Raw genomic sequence first — 19075 nt, 5'->3', positions numbered from 1 at the left:
AAAAAAAAAAAAAAGTTAAAAAAATAGTATATGGGGTAATTTTCCTTAATTATATTAAAATTTTTTTACTTTTTTCTTTCAATTTATATTCTTAAAAAATATATTTATTAAATAAAAATAAATTATATTTTAAATATAACAAAAAAAATTATGTGAAATTTTCTTTAAAAAAAATTATACATAATTTAAAAACATATACAAATAAAATCAAAATAAATATTGAACATAACATAAAATAATATGAGAAAAAAATTAAAAATATTAAGAGTTATTTTTATAAATTATTTGAGTTTATTTTTATTTATTTTTTTAATAGGCTAATTAGGATTTCTGTCCCCTAAACTTTAACATTAACCAAACCATGCCCCTTGAACTTTTCTGGCCGTTAAAAATTCCCCTGAACTATTGAGATTGTTACATTTAAGGACTTTTGTCTAATTTCATTCAATTTTACTATTTTAATGATTGTTTATGTACTAACCATGATCCCCAAACTTTGATATCTTCCAAATTATGCTTCTCGAACTTTGACATGTACTAAATTATGTCCCTTGAACTTTCATCCATGATAGACTTTTTTTACTAAAATTGGACAAAAGTCCTTAAGTCCAACAATCTCAATAGTTCATGAGGCATTTTTTAACGACCTTAAAAATTCAGGGAATATAATTTGGTACATATCAAAGTTTAGGGGTAAACATCCTAATTAGCTTTTTTAATAATAGGGTGTACTTATTATTTTATAGATTACAAATAGAACTCTCCCAAAAAAGCTAGAGTTGTATTATAGTATGGTAGTTTTGTTTCCACCAAAAAAATTTATAAAAAATACTTATTTTAATAATTTTTATTTTATATAAAACATATATCTTTAATTATACTGGTTTTTTTTTAAAAAAAAAAAAAAAAAAAAAATCTTCCAATTCATATTCTATTTGTGACTTTTGTCTAGAATTGGTATATACTGGGCTCGAGATTTCTTTTGGAATTATCAAAAAGTCAGGGAATTTTAAGGCCTTCACTAACTTTCGCCTCTGGGACCGGCAGCTTCTTTGTCCTCATCTCAGGCTTTATCCAAATGATCTCTCCCTTTGGGTATTTTTTGCAAAGTTAATATTGATGTTGCTATTGATACTTCTGGCAAATGTAATGGCCTTAGTATGGTGGTGCGTGACCACTTAGGCGTCGTTCTTACTTCTGTTGTTTGGCTCTCAAAGGGTTGTTTTGAACCCGAAGTAACGAAAGCTTTGGCGCTCCAGAATGTCATGTTTCAATGTCATTTATTCGAGTATGATAAAATTAGTTTTGAAATGAATTGTTTGAGTGTTGGGCAAAAACTGGTAAACAAAGTGTCTTTAATTTTCTCGTTAGGCCTTTCTTGAATGCCATTGATAATCTTTGTAATAGTTTTAAAGAGTTTGTTTTTTGCAATGTTCTATAGATTTTAATGTTGTAGCTCACACTAAATTCGCTTTAACAAAAGTGTTTTGTAGCACTGTTTGGTATTGGTGAAATCTCACCCCACCTTTTCTGAGTTTTTTTACTCTTGGTGTTGATGGTTAAAACTTTTTTTCGCAAAAAAAAAAAAATACCTAACAAATAAAAATAAATTACATTTTATATACTACGACAAAAAAATTGCAATAAAAAATTATATAAATTCTATTAAAAAAAATTATGAAAATAAAATTAAAATAAGTAATAAAATTAGAGATTAGACAATAAATATATGCATGTAATACTTTTTGTTGAGTTAACAAGCTTGAAGAGTAAATTAAATAAATAAACTGAAGAACAAAGTATGCATATCATCATCATATCTTAAGAAGTGAAATGCAAATACAATGACTTAATCTGAGCTTAAATAGAAACATATAATGATGGTAAGGTAAATTTGAGACCAGAGACAAAAGAAACCAACAACATCAATCAAAGCCATTTAAGTTTGAAGATGTGAACAAGTGAAGTGATTCAAATTCAGAATCTATTTCTATCTATCTTTTAGTTCTTGCTCAAATTGCAGCAGCTTCTCACGCACAGGTTGCAAAAATTGTTTCAAATCTTGCTTGATTTGCATCTTGTCTTGATGAGAAAAATCCTTTTCTTCACTCAATTTCACTTCCACCTGCAAATTTTTCATCATAATAGTAAACAAACTTGTCCTGTTTTTTTGGTTTTGTTTTCATTCATCGAAAAACACCACTTTGAACCATATGTTTTGTAAAAGTCACTAATCGGCCACTCTGTTTCGTTCAATGACAATTTGGACCTGTACTTTGCAAAAAAGAAGATAATGATACTCTGAATTTGATTTTGGTCGAACTACTTTTCATTCTAACTCTAAAATTATGTTTTCCTAACCCTAAAACTTCCTAATCTATTCTATTTCTAACCCAAAAATTGTCCGACCAAAATCCGACTCAGGGTATCATTAGGTTCGTTTTTGCAAATTACAAGATTCAAATTGTCATTTAACAAAACAAAGAGATCAATAAAAGATACAAAATAGTATCTACCATTCATTCATTGATTGTGTATTTAGAATTGAATATGATACAATAGAATAGAATATACCTGCAACTCATCTAGCTCACCAAATGAGAACTCTGGGATTTCCAAATACCCTTTAATTGTTTTTTTCTCCTCACCCACAATCCACTCTCCTAATTCACATTCATGCAAACAAAAATTTGATCTTTAACTTAAACAAACATAAAAAAGAAAATGGTTTATAATGAAAAACAAAGACAAAGAGAGTAACATAAGCAAGTCTTAGTATTAGTATTACCTTTAACATTTAAGGTTATCTCATAAGTATAGCCAACACGTTTCTTATTCCGAACAGTGACCAAAAAGGCCTAGTAAATGAAAACAAGATTAAAATGAGATATCAAAGAAAGAAAAATATGATTTTTAATAATGATTGAAAGTAGAAAAATAAAAATGAAACTCACTCACATCACCAGCACACTTTGATAAATCTGATATCTGTGCTTTCCCAGCTGACAATTCTAAAGAATCAACTGTCATAACCAACTCCTGCCCATTCATACAAATTATTAATAAAAACAAACAAACCAATATAACAATAAGAATATAAATAGAATCAAATTCAAAATACATAATAAAAAGCTCATCTTTGCATTGGAATTGTAAAATCATTTTAATGCAAAAACTATAAAATGCAACCAAAAAAAAGCAATGGGATAAAAATCAATTCTTTACTATTTCATTCCACCATTGTAAAAAAAGGCTTTATCAAATTTTCAATTAACAAAATTACACCATGAAATTAAACATTGCTACCATAAACGATCATTATGATCGCAAAACGACTATAGATTTACACTGATGTAAAATGAGTTTACTTTACAAACTTTAGTATTTCACATGATAAGTTTGGCAAATTTCACTTTCACCACAGTATTATATATATATATATATATATAATTATATATGTATAATAGGGAAAAGGGTATAAGAAAAAAGAAACCTTTATTCTTTGGGTTGCCCAGCTATTAAGATTCTTCTCCTCCCAAGTTCCAGCCTAAACCAAAGAAAGATCCAACAAATGAAAGATAAGATTTTTATTATTATAAACACAGTAATACAAATTGGTGTGTGTATATAAATATATATAAATATATACCCGATTCCAGACGGAACCCAGTTGGGTTGTGGGCTGAGCAGAGTTAGAAGAGAGAATGTCGTTAGAGGTGAGCTTGCGAGGAGCGGGAAGAGGAACGGCGTCGTTTGTGACACCTCTTACCCAATAGGTATAGGAAGATGGTGCTTCCTGTTGGGTCTTCTTCTCCGAAGACGACGACGACGACAATGGTTGTCCTTCTTCTTCCATGGAGTGGCGGCTGATCTCCTTCGTTCTCTCTCTGTGTGTTTCCTACTCTTCCGGAAGTTTCTTCTTTTGTTTAGATCCCAAATGGAGAAGTGTTGTATTAGTTACCGCTTTTCATGGTTTTGGTCAATTGGGCCGAGTAATCATTAGTTGACTTTAGTTGGGCTCAGTATGCTCACTAGTTCGGCCTTTTGGGCTTGTATTGTAAAAAAATAGAGATTATTTCACAAATACACACAAACAACAAAAAAATTACAAAAATACAGTTTCACAGAATTTTGAATATTTTTTACAATTTTTTTATTTTATTTACAAAAAATACGACTTTTTTATGCTGTACTCATGTTAATTTGTTGTTGATTTTTTATTATCTGTATGTTATTTTTTGTTGTTGTTTTGATGTTATTTAGATGATATTTACATGTTACTTTTTTGTAATTTTCTTGTTGTTTTCATGTTGTTTCTATGAAAAACCGTAAAAATGTAAAAAAAAAAATTCTTTAAACGTTAAAATATAATTTTTTTTTTATAAAAAACGGTGTCTTATATAATTATCCCTAAAAAATACTGCCGTAAGGAAATTTTTTAAAAAATAATGTTTTTTTATAAAACAACCGTAAAATACAAAGTAGAACAATTAAAAATAATAGTAGAACAACAGATGAGACTTAACATAGTATAAAAAATATATTGTATTTTTAAAGAAAAAATATACAATATTTTTTTTAAAAAAAAAATCTGCTAAAAATTTCAAAACTCAAACTCATACTACACAAGCAGCAAGAACATGACTCGAAACTCTAATGAAATAAATGAGTTTAGATTTGGTTAGTATTTAGTCATTTCATTCATTTTTGGTAGTTAACTGTTACATTGACTTTTTATGTGTACATAGAATATTATCCACATAGATACATTGTACACATCGCATAATATCATTAGAACATGTAAATATTTATTGTGTCATGTGTACAAATTCTATGTGCGCATGAATAGCCAACGTGACAGTTAACTGCTAAAAATAGATTGAAATGACTAAATGCTAACAGAATGCAAGAGTTTTACTGTTAAAATTTAGATTTTAGGGTTAATTGCTAACAAAATGAAAGTATTAAGAATTATGCCGCAATTAACTCAAATATATATAAATAGGTTATACGGGTATAAGTAGATTGGGTTTGGATTATAGTTTTCAACACGATTAATAAATGAGTCGATTTTAAGTTTAACATTTTCTTGTAATATTTAAGATTCAACACGATACGAACACGACCCATGAAAATAAATTGCCACCCGCAGTACACGACATCGTTTTGTTAGTACTTATTTAGTTTTTATGCTTAGCTTGCTTGACTAAAACATTACTATTAGGTTATTCGATAGGAATATGTGGTACTTTAGGAGTGATTAATGATTTTTTATTAATTGGTTATGGTTAGATCACTCGGGTTTGGATAGTAATGACAATTGCTCTGTATAGATTTGTTTTCACTATGGTTCTAGGGTTTTATGCAATTAAAATAGGGTAAATATCATTTTGGACCCTTTGTTTTACAAAAGTTACCAATTGGACCCTGTGTTTTGTTAAATGACAAAATGGATCCTGTATTTTCTAAAATAGTACAAATAGGACCCTGAATTGATTTTTTGTCAAAATAAAGTTTAATTATAATCCGATCTAAAAGTGCTATGACAAAACTGTTTACATTTTTTGTATCTATTCGTATTAAGCATTGTCTTCAAGTTGGTTGTATTAAAAAAAAATTGTCAAAAATTAAGTTCAGGGTCCTATTTTTCCTATTTTAGAAAATACATGGTCCATTTTGTCATTTAACAAAACATAGGGTCCAAACTGTAACTTTTACAAAACACAGGGTCCAAAATGGTATTTACCCATTAAAATATTGTAAAAAAATAATACTTTCACTCTGTATTGTTGTAAAAAAAATTATATTTTCTGCAGCACCAACATCAAAACAAAATTATTTTACAAACAAGGAAAAAACAACACTCTATATTTTTCTTAAATAAAAAATTAAAATCCGTAAAAAAGTAAAAAAATAATAATAAACAAAACTGTAAATCCGTAAAATTGTAAGAATTTTATCATTTTTGTATATTTATGACATAATTCCCATCATAAATCAAATATTTTTGACAATTTGGCCGACTGAGCCCAAACTGAAGGCCCTTTTGGATTTGGTCAAAGTCAAACCCCAACGACGTCGTTTCGAAAGCAAAGTGAAAAAAAATAATAATATATTTATCACATAATTAACGTGGGGAGTTAGTTAGTTAGTTATTTTTGATTATCACCTTAATTAAAGGTTTTGCTTAGGTTTCGAAAAATGGCTATGGCTGACTCTGAAATGGAAGAAGAAGAAGAAGAAGAAGAAGTGGTCAACGGCCATGGCTACACAGTAGACGAAGGTCTTTCTTCAGTAGGTTTCGGAAAATTCCAAATCAGAATGCTTTGTTACGCAGGTCTAGGCTACTTCGCTGACGCCTCAGAATTAATGCTCCTCTCATTCATAGGTCCAGCTCTTCAATCTCAATGGTTACTTTCCTCATCTCAACAGACTCTCTTATCAACCGTCGTATTCGCCGGAATGCTTGTCGGAGCATCTTTCTGGGGTCTTGTTTCAGATCAATTCGGAAGGAGGGTTTCGTTTTTAGGCATTTCGATTCTTATTACTCTTTCTTCATTTTTAAGCTCTTTTTCTCCTAATTACACGGTTTTGTTGATTCTTCGTACTCTCGTTGGCGCTGGCTTGGGCGGTGCTCCTGTGTTCTCGTGTTGGTTTTTGGAGTTTGTTCCTGTTTCGGATCGAGGGAAATGGATGGTTGTCTTCTCAACTTTTTGGACTTTTGGTACCATTTTTGAGGCTGCGCTGGCTTGGGTAAGAAATATTAGAATTCTATAAGATTTTATCGTTTTAATTCTCAGTGATTAGAATTTTTTGGAGTATTTTGAAGTAGAGAAAGTGGTAAGTTTGTGAAAAGAGCTTTCTTTTCTTTAGCAATGGCCAAAAGAAATATTCTTAGAATGGATTAATTGGCATTGATTAGAATTGAAATTTCATAAGATTTTACAATTGAAATATTAGAGTTCTGTAAGATTTTTTCGTTTTAATTCTCACTGATTAGAATTTTTTGAGTATTTAGAAGTAGAGAAAGTGGTAAGTTTGTGAAAAGAGCTTTCTTTTAGCAATGGCCAAGAGAAATATTCTTAGAATGGATTAATTTCTTAGAATAGTGATTGAGATTGATGAAATTGTATTATTTTCTCTCTGTTTATTACTAATTAGCCAATCAAATTGTGCTACTGCTTATTATTTTGAAGTTTCTGTTAAGATTTATCATTTTAATTCAAATGAACGACTGTATAATTCTTAGAATTTGGAGTTTTTAGAAGTTGAGAAAGTAATGAGCTTGTGAAAAGAGCTTGCTTTATCAATGACCAAACGAAGTATTCTTAATAGAGATTGATGAGATAGTCTTCTTTTTCATTACTATCATTAACCAATCAAACTAAAATGATGAGATTATTATATCTTTTTCATTACAACACCATAATTCTTAGAATTTAGAATCCTTTTTAGTAGAAAAAGTAATAAGCTTGTGAAAAGAGCTTGCTTTATCAATGGCCAAACGAAATATTCTTAATAGAGATTGATGAGTGTTAAGGCCAAGTGTTAGTTAGTTGAGCAGAGTGTTAGGTTGTTAGTTAGTAGTTACAAGTCTTTACTGGTATTCTGTTAATTGGTTTGTTACTACTGTTAACAGCTAAGAGTTACAGCTTGTGTATTCTATATAAAGCACTCTTGTATCATTTGCTACACTTAATGAAATCATTCAATTCATTCACTTTCTCTCTCTAAGACTGAATCATCACAATGAGAAAGTCTTCTTTTTCATTACTATAATTAACGACCAATCAAATTGATCTTATTATTATTATGTTACAGATTGTGATGCCGAGACTGAATTGGAGATGGCTTCTTGCTCTATCTTCCTTACCATCATTCGGATTAGTTCTGTTCTACCCACTAATTCCAGAGTCTCCAAGATATTTGTGTGCAAAACACAGACTTGCTGATGCACAACATATAATGGAGAATATAGCTTCGCTCAACCAAGCAAAACTCCCTCCTGGAACCTTGATTACCGACTTACAACAACACATAGTCCATGGGAATGAAGAAGCAGAAGTAGAAGATGGAATTGAAAGCAAAGTTGATTATGCAAATTCCAACACAACCCCATTACTCAAAAATAATCAACCACCACAACCGCCATCGTCCTTGTCTCTCCTTTTCTCCCAAAAATATATTAGAACCACAATCCTGCTCTGGGTCTTGTACTTTGGAAATTCATTTTCCTACTATGGTATTATATTGCTGACTTCAGAGCTAAGTGCTGGCCAAATCAAATGTCACCACTCGGTCTCGATTTCGAGTTCAGAAAGTGAAAGTGGTAGTGGTGGTGACGGTTCTTCTTCTAGCCTGTATGTTGATGTATTCATCACAAGCTTAGCTGAAGTTCCAGGGATTGTTTTGTCAGCCATCATTGTTGACAGAATTGGACGAAAGGTGTCAATGATTATCATGTTCTTCATGGCTAGTGTTTTCCTCTTACCAATGGCATTCAACTTCAACTTCAACTCTGCTAATTTATTAACAACTGGGTTGTTATTTGGAGCTCGAATGTGCACTCTAGGGACCTTCACAGTTGCTTGTATATACGCTCCAGAGGTACCTCCATCATCATCATTGTTCAGTTCTTCCTTTCTTTCTTGTTTATAACAAATCATTATTATTCATTATGATATCTGTTATGTTATGTAGTTGTATCCAACTCCAATGAGGGCAACTGGGAGCGGAGTGGCTAGCGCAATGGGGCGAATAGGAGGAATAGTATGTCCTATGGTGGCAGTGGGACTTGTGGCGGGTTGCCACCAAACGGCTGCCGTAGTTCTGTTTTTGCTGGTATTACTTATCTCTGCGCTCTCTGTTATGCTCTTTCCATATGAAACTAAGGGCCAAAGTTTACAAGACACACTCTCTGCCTCTGCCTCTAGTTCTAGCTCTACCATTCCCTAGCCCCCTCTATCACTTTGCTATTTTTTCCACACCCTATCTTGTTTTGCAATTCAACTCATACTTATTTTAATTTAAACTAAAATAGATGAGAGTTGATATTGAATTGCACAACTAATAATATGCTAAACTAAAGATAAGGTTACAAGAAGCTTAATTTGTGCCTTTGTTGCATATAATCATAAAACGTTTTCTATTTTCGGTAAGTGAAGAAATAATAATTTAATTTTTTTAAATGACAACGTACATTATAGTTATAGCATACATTTGGATAGTTTGCAAAAAAGAATTTTAATAATTTATATTATCAAAAATATAATTCAAAACAATTAGTTTTGTTTATTTATTTATTTTATATGCATCCAACTAACTATTTTTTAATTTTGTTTTTAACAGTATAAATTATTTAGAATTTTTTGCAAACTAACTAAATGCATGCTATAACTATAGTATACTTTGTCATATAAAAAAATTAAATTATAATTTCTTCACTTGCCAAATAGAAAACGTCCACCCTAGTTAGGAAATTTTTATGATTATATGCAACAAACAAGCTATTATTATTATACAAATTTTATATTTAAAGTAGATGTATTATTTGTTTTGTTGTAAAGAAATTAAATTATCCATCTTGTATTGTGATGAATAAAAACTTCATAGATAATTTTTATTTTTAAGATTTTGTGCTTTATTAAATTCTTGCAACTCAACTAATAAGAAATCATAGTAGATTGTAATAAAAATGAATGAAGTGTGTGTAAGTGAATAATTTAAGTTGCAAACTAAGTAGACAAAATCCATGTAAACACTCGAGTGGTGTTTGTTGCTTAGTGATTACATAAAGGCATTTCCTTTAGTTGCATTGTAAGAATTCTAACTGAGCAAAAATGTTAGTGTTTTTTCCTTTTTAGCTGGAAATTGCAAAGTGACACTAATTTGGGAAATATGAGCTCTTTCACTTCACTTCATCCAACCCAATTTCCATCTCTACAAACACCACAACTCTTGCAGGCTGCAGCTGCTGATGAAACTGTTACCGAATCCAAATATATTATCATCCAAATCCAGTTGGATATTTCGTCTTCGATTAAAACCAATCAATTGATTTTTGGCTTCGGTCGTCTTGGCCTTAACAAGATATATAGGACTCCTAAGACAACTAGAAAAGCAGGAATTGTCGTCGTATCAAACACTACTTCAACTTTTCTTTCTTTTGTGCAGTGAATAGGGTGGAGAAGAGCTTTAGTTTGATTTACTAGACCGTAGAATCTGCATGCAAATAACCGAACGAACCATAATAATAGTAATTAGATTTAAGTTTGTTTCTGTGGAAATTTCTCAGGTCCAGTTTTGATTACTAACCCTTTGGATGCGTCTTCAAGGGTATGTAAAAGTCTTATGGCATCCACATAATGCAATTCTCCCGAAACAGTTGAAATCTGAAGAAGAAGAAAAAAAAAACAACCACAATATCAAATTGAAAGTTAAAACAGTTAGAAGCGTGAAAGAAAGAATTAGTTTACTCACTCTTCTCCATAGGCTAACAACATAATTGTACTTGTTGACTAGCTCGCGCTCTTGAGACAAGAAGAGCTTGAAGGATTTTTCGGCTGGCTCAGTTAAGTCTTCCAACAATATGTAAAATCACAGAAAGAGAAAAGAAAATACAGATAATTCACAATATATGCAGAAGTGTATGTGTGAATTAAAAAGGTAAAGAAGTGGAAGACTTGTCAACTTCACCAATTATATGAGCAATTACTTCATTTTATGTATGTGTTCAGGTGCTTGGAATTGAATGCATAAAAAAATTAAATAATTGAATGGTCACCGTATGGGCAAGGATACTTGTACGTTCCATGATAAGAAGATGGATGGCTGAATTGACCATCTCTATAGACTCTTCGAGAGTTGTTATGATGTAACTACGAGCAATTGTATCGGATTGAAATTGCGAAATGTGCCAGCCTTGAGAAGTGATGGAGTAAGGATTGCATCCCACCGACCACATCCAATCCTGTCATTATTATACCAGATGATATTCCATATGATACAAAGATAAAGAAAACACAGTGGTAGAGAAAGACTGCCGACCCCCGAATTGGAATTTTGTTTGTATAGCTCAAAAGGTGCCATTGTTTAGAAAATAACCAAAAGTTAATTCTCATATCAAAATTGTGTCTTTTTCAATGAACTACTAATCTGAACACAGGAAGCTCGTAAATCGAGACCAATAATTGGGGAATTCGGATTCTAGGTTACTTACCTCCATTGCAGTTTCGTGGGCTTGACTGTAAACAAGATGTAGAGGTATCAGACCAGCCAAATGTTCAGAAGCAGCAGCCAGTGCAGCTTTTATTGGCCTCCTATATATGGGGACAGTAAAAATAAAAAATCAATTCATGATTCGAGATGCTTTTCCCAAGTGCTTAAAAAGTGTTACAGAAAGATATAACATCCCAAAGCCACATCAAACACGTTATTTTTAAACACCAATTTCAAAGAGTCAGTGAAACACGAAAACTAAATGTGTTTGCAACAATATTCCACCCATAACCAATAGATCATTCCTGATAAAAAAGGTCAATCAATATATATATATATATATATATATAATTAGCTTTTGGAAAACAGGGCCGACCGAATGAAATGAAGAGAATTGAAGATGGTTCAGTCGCTTCCAAGCCCACACCGAAAGAAAAGAAAAGACTGAAATTTAAAATCGCTTACCTTAGATCCATCAAAAGTGAACGTCCATTACACTGTAGATGGCTCTCCCAGGTTGAGGTCTCTGACTGGGCAACAATAATCATGTCTGAAAGTGCCTTAGCCTGATAATGTTTGTCAACAAACAGTGGTTCGCCATGGATGAACCAAAAGATTGGAACCTCGAGTGTGGACCTGCTATGAGCATGCATACCTGCACAGTCCAGAAAGTGTGACCACACTATGCAAAACAAAAAATCTGAACTTCAAACATCTAAGTTCATCTATAACAATAATAATAATAAATACTAGAAATAGCAACCAGCCAACCATTGCATTACTAATCTCATATCCCCATGTGTGCCTAGATCTAAAGATTCAAAGTTATTACATAACAGTTTATTGGTAATTGCTAGGCATCAATACAATTAGTTCTCTTGATGTTGGCCTGCCAAAGGAAATAAAGTTCACACACAAGAATAGATAGGATGCAAAAAGAAAAGAAAGTGAAGAACCTTTGAGAGAGCCATGATCGTTCAACCTCTGTAGTTGATACTGAAGAATGGAGGAATCAAGATATGTGTGAATATTTTTTCTATATGTTCCATTAACAAGCAATAGTGGGACAGCAGCTGCTCGCCGTGCCACAGAAAATGCCATTGCCAAAGCAGGATCCTCTGAAAGTGGTAACCTAACAAAATAATGTTACAGCATTTATCTAATAATTGATATTAATCGACAAAACAAAAGAAGGATAATGATTGCATACATATGGGGACTGAAAGACAACTTCTGAGAAGATAGCAACAAAGACTGGAGCCCTATCTTCAGAGCGTCAAGATCCACTGGTAATTGATCAAAACGCTTGAATTTCTGCAGGAATTAGCAGTATGTACTTGGTAATATGGCACGAATTATAATAAAAATAATTAAATTACAATTCAGCTGCGTGCTGAAGATTCTCTATCTAATATATTATTAAATACCTCTTGTGTGATGAAAAATAACTGAAATGATATCTTTTCATAATAATGAAATGCCCCCTCAGCAATGGAAGGTGATATGATGTGTCGCATTGACCCCCATAATGTTGCACCCAAATCTGCTAGAAAAGTATCACGAGCCACTGTGTAATTTTGGTGCTCCTGCACATGATCAAACAATCAGCACAGACAAAATAAATGAAATAAAAAAATGACTAAAGATAAAATAATCAATAATATTTTTCTTAAGAAAGCATATTCTTCTGTGGTTGTACACTTCTTATAAATATGAGATTCAAGTTCGAATCCCCGTCTCCCAATATAAAAAAAAATGTAAAACATGTTTTCGTAAACATAGAAATAGCAGACAAGGCATGCAAATTATCATTACACCAATCACAAACCTCATGAGTATCACTAAACAAGTTCCAATTCTCCATTCGTTTCAATGCCTCTATGGCTTTTGTTTTATGGGCTTCATCATATTCTTCCCCTTCAAATGACTGTAGCTCATTTTTCAAATCCCGCATTCTCTCATCAAGCTCTAAAACCAATGAATAACAAAGGTAGAAAAATTAGCTTTAAAAGTAAATAACAATCACAAACAGCATAATTCTGATATGACTTTATGGACCTAACAAGGACAAAGGCATCAAAACCGAGGACTAACAAGAAAGAAAAAACATGATTTATTGCTTTGCTTCCCACTAAAAACAATGAATAAGTAAATAAAATTGATGGATAATCTAAGATAATATCCCCCTGCAACAAAGGTCCAAAGCCAACCGGAAGGCTAAAATGGAAAACCAATCCACCTGTTGGCAACATACATACGAACAAATTTAATAATTACTATTACTAACGATCTAAGAATGCAATCAAATAAGAGAAAAAGAAAGAAAAGGATTACCTTCACAAAGAGCCAGCTTAACTCTCCTCCCCTTGCAATGTTTGAAAGCAAAAAGTTCATATATATCAATCTCTGCTAGGAGAATATCAATTGCTTGATGATCTTTCTGCAATTAGTCAAGGACATTAAATTAAGCCAAGAAATGCTCATTTTGACAGTAACCTCCCCTAAAGGCTAAAGAAACACTGTCCAAACCAAAAAAAGCAAAAATAATGAGTAATCATTGGTTTCATAAATGATTGCTAACCCCATAAAAAAAATAAATTTCTTTAAATAGCAAGACTCGGTTTTCCTTTACTCCTTTTCAAATGTAACAGAGAAAGGAGAAAAAGTGTTCTATAATTGACAATAATATATAAAAGCACATACATCCCCAAAAACAGCAAACTTTTCCTGAATAGCTTCTTGCAAGCGATCTTCAGCTTCATCTTCTGAAAGCTCTGCACAATAACAATAAAGATCACAATCATAAGAAAAATGTAAAAGAAACTTACAAAACCCTACACACAAAAAAATTAACTTTAATGAAACAAGTGCAAGAGCATGCAAGTGCAGCGGCATCATCTCGTTAACTAGAATCTTCAGCAATTTTAATTTTTCCAATATGTAATTCACTCTAAACATGTATGTATCTGAGTCAATATCATCCAATTATATTCTAAAAAAAATTAACGGTTAATGAAAATCACTACATCATAACTGAGGAGAAGACAGCAAGAGTACCTGAAACTGAGCCAATTGTTTTCTCTACATTTGGTAAACTCAGTTCTGTCCGCACACCTTCTCCACCAACTGCTGGGCCCCATGAGAAAGGACCCGCACTCAAATCAATAAAGGCCCATCTGAAAACAGAACATATAAGCATCAAATCAATGGTGCTATAGTATCTGTGATATCAATTTTGTGCATAAAAGAAAGAGCTCTTACCTGTCTTTTCCAATCCACGTATCTGTAAGACATTCTGCTTGAGCACTATAATCTCCAGATCTTAATTCCTTTTCAAAAACAAGCTTCATATCTTCATTCTTCCCTTTCAATAACTTAGATTTCGGAAAAAAAAAACAAGAGGAGGGAAACAAATTATGTTTGTTGAAAGCATTAGTTTGATAAATCTGAATCTAGTAAACAAGATATATATACCTGCAACACTTTGTTCTGAATGATGGAAGCAGTATCCTTCCCATGAGATAACTTGTCAATGTTATTCAGGGCTTCCAGGCACATATTGTACCACTCTACCTAGAAACGATGATTGAACATAACCTTTTTAGTTAGATTACTAACTAATAAAATTGATACTCTTATACTTCCAATTAAGTAGATTTACGGACTAGCAAATGTCAGATGTTTAGTAAAAACAATTAAATATACTATAATACTAGCACACACAACTTTTACACTCAAATAAGAGATTATAAAAGATGGTCATCTTCTATGTTGATTTTTTTGAAAACAAAGCTGTCAAAAATCTTTATAGCTCCCATCATAAAAAAGGGGCTTTATGAATGTATCTCTCTTCCAAGTTCCAAAATAGAGACAACCTTGTCTCGTCTCATCCAAAAAGACATTAGGTGCGTGTTAAATTATTTCCTTTGCAAATATTTCTTTCACTATATTTGAACATCAAGGTATGTTCGACTCTGTATCAGCGTAGACGTAATTAAGACAGTTGTTTGAAACAAGGCTCGTCATCGACTATTACCCACAGAAGAAAGGTATGGTGTACTAACCGTCTCACTGTCTTCAGCTATCCTCAAAGAGAACTCTACCCCAGGATGTTTTTCGTACACAGGCTTCTTAATCTTATCCAATGCTGTAAACATTATATTTTTAGAAATTAGAGTGTTCCAAATTCAGAGGCCACATTATTTTGTCTCCAAAGGAAACTGAAAGTGAATAAATTACAATTGAAAGATCTCTTTGATGTAAAACAAAACAAAATAAGAACAGAAATCTTCCTCATGAAATACAGCTAAAAAATGAGGAAAACATACCAAGAACAGCTTCGGGAGTGCCTCCTGACTGACGAATCATTGTTTGTAAGGTCTTGTTCTATACAAAATAAACCTATCAGTACGTATTCATTTTCAAAATTAACAAGGCAACATAAAATCTAAAAAAAAGAAGCAAAAGCTAATCTGTTTGCAAAGATTTGTGCTGTTCAATAACATAAAAAATATGACAAATAGCAATAGTTTTAGCTTTTATTAATACTATTAATAGGTTACAAAACAAAGGGAGTGAAGAAATCCCCAGAAAAAAACAACATCAAATTTTATTTTTCTAAAAACAAATAACTGGTCTAGTCTAACAGTTCCCAAGTCCTTAGTGACAGAAAAGGGAAAAAACACAACAACTCCTTATTTCCTCCTCTAAAGAAATCACATTTTCAAAGATACATTAGTTTTTTAAAAAAAGAAAAAAAAGATACATTAGTTTTATATCCCAACAGCCAACAAAATTCTTGTTCTATACAAAATAAAACACTCAGAATAATAGAAGACTTGGTATTTACTACGTATTAACAAATAAAATAGCAAACATTAATCATCCTAAGATGCAGAATATATATTGAAGAAATAGGAAAAGGAACACAGAATCCAATAATAAAATAAACGTACCTCTTTGAGAAAACTTAATTCGGAATCTGATAAACCTCTTCTGCAGAATATTTATAGCAGTAACTCAAGACGTTAAATTCATAATGCAAGCAACTTAAAATATCTAGCAAAGTAGGTCCTTTGCAGTATGGCTTTACTGCTATACTAGTATCTCTAATAGCTTAAAATCTTTTAGCTTGTCAGGGATTTCCAATGCTAAAAAGTACGTACCTGTATCCATATTTAGGTCGCTTTGCATCACGCTTTGGATTCAAAATGAAAACATTATATGTATTTTCAAGTTGAAGATATTCAACAAGGCTAGTGAAAATGACTTCCATAGCATCTAAATCTACTTGAAAAAATGCATCCACATTATCCCTGGAAAAGACAGAAAGTATGAATAAGTAATATGGAGAAAAGTTTTTAATTTGTTTCTTGTGTGGTTTCTATTCCACATTTTCACTCATTATTACAAATTTTGTTCTTATAAAAAAATGAAGTAGAGAATGAACCAAACAAGTATCATGGAGTCTAAATTATGATTGCTTTGTGTACATATTAAAAGGAAATGTAACAAATAAATAAATCTGAAATCATATCTTCTTTCCTACAGAAACAAAGATATTCCACTTCACCCCAGCCAAATGTACTACAATTCTTATCCAAATAAATATTTTTTAGTAACTTCACTGGTATTGTATGGCAACTTTAATGAACTGCATTATGGGTAATGAATTATAAATCTCAAGAACCAGATGTTATAGAAAATAGAGCTAAATGAAACTAGAAAATGGCAAACTGAAAAGACTCTAAAAATATGAGATTTTGTGAATAATGCAACATACCCTTTAGCAGCAGAAACATCATCATCGCGAGATAAAACACGTAATGCTTGCTCAAATATGGAGGTAACCTTTTCTCCCATCACTATTGCATGAACAGAAAAGCTGCAAAAGGCACAATGATGAGCTGAGTGTTTTCATATGTAGAAAAAAGTAAACCTCCATTCCAACTAATGAAGTGGGAAAGTGAATTGATTACTTGTAATTTACATGGCTGACTATAGGAAGATGGTGACGCAGTTCTTTTTCAACACTAATCTTGTAAAATGGGTCCAAAACTTGTCCAATTTGGGGAATCCGAGCATGTTCAAATATGTGATCAATTTTTGTGAACCAACGCTCAAGTTCTTCGGATTGTAGCTTAAATTCTATGAAGAAAAAGACAAGTGTTAAGGATAACAGAGAGATGATTAGGAAGATAAAACAGAAAATGAATGATATATATTTACCTTGATTTCCTTTGCCTTCAAATCCTACGAAGATGAAATTGACAGGAACTTGAAGGTAAATAGAGTCAACTTCGAGTAGCTTTAAATAATTCGCAATGTTGCCTGGAATTTAATGAAAATTTCAATAAAAATTCAAATCTTATTCAAAATTCAGAGAAAAAATGAGTGAGATTGGCGCAATTTGTACAATTTCACTCACCTGCCTTAGTGTAGTTGAGAAGACCAAGCTTAGAGGTGGAAGTTTCCAAATCATCAAATTCTGAGAAAGTAAAAAACGAACAAGAATGATTGAAATTGAAACTGAAATCAAAATTTGCAGCGATTAGAGATTAGAGAATGAAGTAGATATACCACCGGAACGAATAACAGACTCGCTCCAGAATTTGCTCCTCTGTTTGAGATTAAACAAGGAGAAAACCGAAGATGTACGAGTTTGAGGTCGAGCTCTTCCACCGGGAGACGAAGATCCATGAGAGTTGATCGGCAACAACAATAACTGAAAATTATCGTAATTGTTAGTAACAAAAGAATCGATAAAGAGAGAAATAGGTTAAGTGAGTAGCAACAGTAACCAGTAAGAGAGCGAATAAGAGGAAGAATGGAGATTGAATAGATCTTAGTGATGGTGTTGTTGAAGGTCTGTTAATGGATTCCATGGAGTCCAAACCAGTCTTCTTCTCCAAAATCTTCACTCTTCTCATTTTCTATGGAATTGCAGTGATTTTATTTTTATTATTCTTTATAGTTTTATTTTAGGACATTTTCAATGTGCCACGTGGACATGACGTGTAATCATTCTATTGGCTCTTCTCTTGAAAATGTGCCACGTGGACATGACATGTAACCACTCTTGAAAATTATGATGGGGTGTAATTTTTTGTTAAGACAAAATTAAATCCTTCTTTAGGAAAAAGAATTATAATCTCCTTCCAAATTTTAGAAAAAATGGTATTAAGGGTAGGCTAATTAGGATTTTCGCCTCCTAACATGTATCAAATCATGCCTTTGAATTTTTCAGGCCGTTAAAAATTTATCCTGAACTATTGAAATTGTTAGATTTAAGGATTTTTATCTAATTTCATTTAATTTTACTATTTCAGTGATTTTTTATGTATTAAATCATACTCCCCAAACTTTGATATCTACCCAATCATGCCCCTCAAACTTTGACACGTACTAATTCATGCCCTTTGAATTTTTATCCATGTTAGATTTTTTTTATTAAAATTAGACAAAATTCTTTAAATCCAACAATCATAATAGTTTATGGAGTATTTTTAACGGCCTTAAAAGTTCAGATGACATAATTTGGTACATGTCAAAGTTGAGGGGACAAAAATCCTAATTAGCCTTAAGAATATTTTGGTTTAGGAAATACTCATGTATGTTAAAATATTGTACATATAGTCGGAAAATGTATTGATATAAATTCAGCTAATTTTGTTAACTAATGTTAAAAGCATTATTACTAAGGCTTTGAACTTGATTGTTATAAAGGACTTTTATATATAACTCAATGATTATATAAAAGGTTAATTAGAATTTTTGCATTTTAAATAAATTTTGACATGTATCAAATTATGTTTCTTAAATTATTTTGGCTGTTAAAAATTTCCAATGAAGTATTAAA

General features: G+C 31.7%; 3 protein-coding genes across 3 annotated transcripts; 1 reads left to right on the top strand and 2 right to left on the bottom strand.

Annotated features, from left to right (window-relative positions):
- Positions 1 to 1742: 1742 nt before the first annotated feature.
- Positions 1743 to 3944, bottom strand: LOC115709273 (uncharacterized). Its single transcript, XM_030637334.2, has 6 exons — positions 3650 to 3944; positions 3494 to 3547; positions 2959 to 3039; positions 2789 to 2858; positions 2575 to 2663; positions 1743 to 2125 (listed from the first exon to the last, which is right to left on the bottom strand). Exons 1-6 carry the CDS (start codon positions 3854 to 3856, stop codon positions 1991 to 1993), a joined length of 636 nt encoding a protein of 211 aa, XP_030493194.2. The 5' UTR covers positions 3857 to 3944; the 3' UTR covers positions 1743 to 1990.
- A 2189-nt stretch (positions 3945 to 6133) lies between these two features.
- Positions 6134 to 9188, top strand: LOC115709255 (organic cation/carnitine transporter 7). The gene is made up of 3 exons (XM_030637311.2): positions 6134 to 6753; positions 7822 to 8607; positions 8701 to 9188. Exons 1-3 carry the CDS (start codon positions 6202 to 6204, stop codon positions 8953 to 8955), a joined length of 1593 nt encoding a protein of 530 aa, XP_030493171.2. The 5' UTR covers positions 6134 to 6201; the 3' UTR covers positions 8956 to 9188.
- A 475-nt stretch (positions 9189 to 9663) lies between these two features.
- LOC115709245 (uncharacterized) lies at positions 9664 to 18162 on the bottom strand. Its single transcript, XM_030637293.2, has 25 exons — positions 18018 to 18162; positions 17797 to 17941; positions 17645 to 17704; positions 17446 to 17547; positions 17196 to 17364; positions 17000 to 17101; positions 16383 to 16532; positions 16173 to 16212; positions 15546 to 15603; positions 15282 to 15364; positions 14692 to 14790; positions 14479 to 14591; positions 14275 to 14393; positions 13921 to 13991; positions 13552 to 13657; positions 13046 to 13185; positions 12645 to 12803; positions 12428 to 12531; positions 12174 to 12349; positions 11683 to 11872; positions 11219 to 11318; positions 10801 to 10969; positions 10480 to 10562; positions 10315 to 10391; positions 9664 to 10221 (listed from the first exon to the last, which is right to left on the bottom strand). Exons 1-25 carry the CDS (start codon positions 18144 to 18146, stop codon positions 10050 to 10052), a joined length of 2916 nt encoding a protein of 971 aa, XP_030493153.2. The 5' UTR covers positions 18147 to 18162; the 3' UTR covers positions 9664 to 10049.
- Positions 18163 to 19075: the final 913 nt, after the last annotated feature.

The sequence above is a fragment of the Cannabis sativa genome, chromosome 3 (genome assembly GCF_029168945.1).
Source record: "Cannabis sativa cultivar Pink pepper isolate KNU-18-1 chromosome 3, ASM2916894v1, whole genome shotgun sequence".
Lineage (NCBI taxonomy): Eukaryota > Viridiplantae > Streptophyta > Magnoliopsida > Rosales > Cannabaceae > Cannabis > Cannabis sativa.
This window is presented reverse-complemented; position numbering and strand designations above follow the sequence as displayed.

Coding starts and splice junctions, on each gene's coding strand:
- LOC115709273 (XM_030637334.2), bottom strand. CDS start 3,856: ATGGAAGAAGAAGGACAACCATTGTCGTCGTCGTCGTCTTCGGAGAAG. Junction 3,548..3,649: donor TGGGTTCCGTCTGGAATCGG/GTATATATTTAT, acceptor TCTTTGGTTTAG/GCTGGAACTTGGGAGGAGAA. Junction 3,040..3,493: donor GGGCAACCCAAAGAATAAAG/GTTTCTTTTTTC, acceptor ATGAATGGGCAG/GAGTTGGTTATGACAGTTGA.
- LOC115709255 (XM_030637311.2), top strand. CDS start 6,202: ATGGCTATGGCTGACTCTGAAATGGAAGAAGAAGAAGAAGAAGAAGAA. Junction 6,754..7,821: donor TTGAGGCTGCGCTGGCTTGG/GTAAGAAATATT, acceptor ATTATGTTACAG/ATTGTGATGCCGAGACTGAA. Junction 8,608..8,700: donor CTTGTATATACGCTCCAGAG/GTACCTCCATCA, acceptor TATGTTATGTAG/TTGTATCCAACTCCAATGAG.
- LOC115709245 (XM_030637293.2), bottom strand. CDS start 18,146: ATGAGAAGAGTGAAGATTTTGGAGAAGAAGACTGGTTTGGACTCCATG. Junction 13,992..14,274: donor AACAATTGGCTCAGTTTCAG/GTACTCTTGCTG, acceptor GTTATTGTGCAG/AGCTTTCAGAAGATGAAGCT. Junction 12,804..13,045: donor TGTTTAGTGATACTCATGAG/GTTTGTGATTGG, acceptor GATCATGTGCAG/GAGCACCAAAATTACACAGT.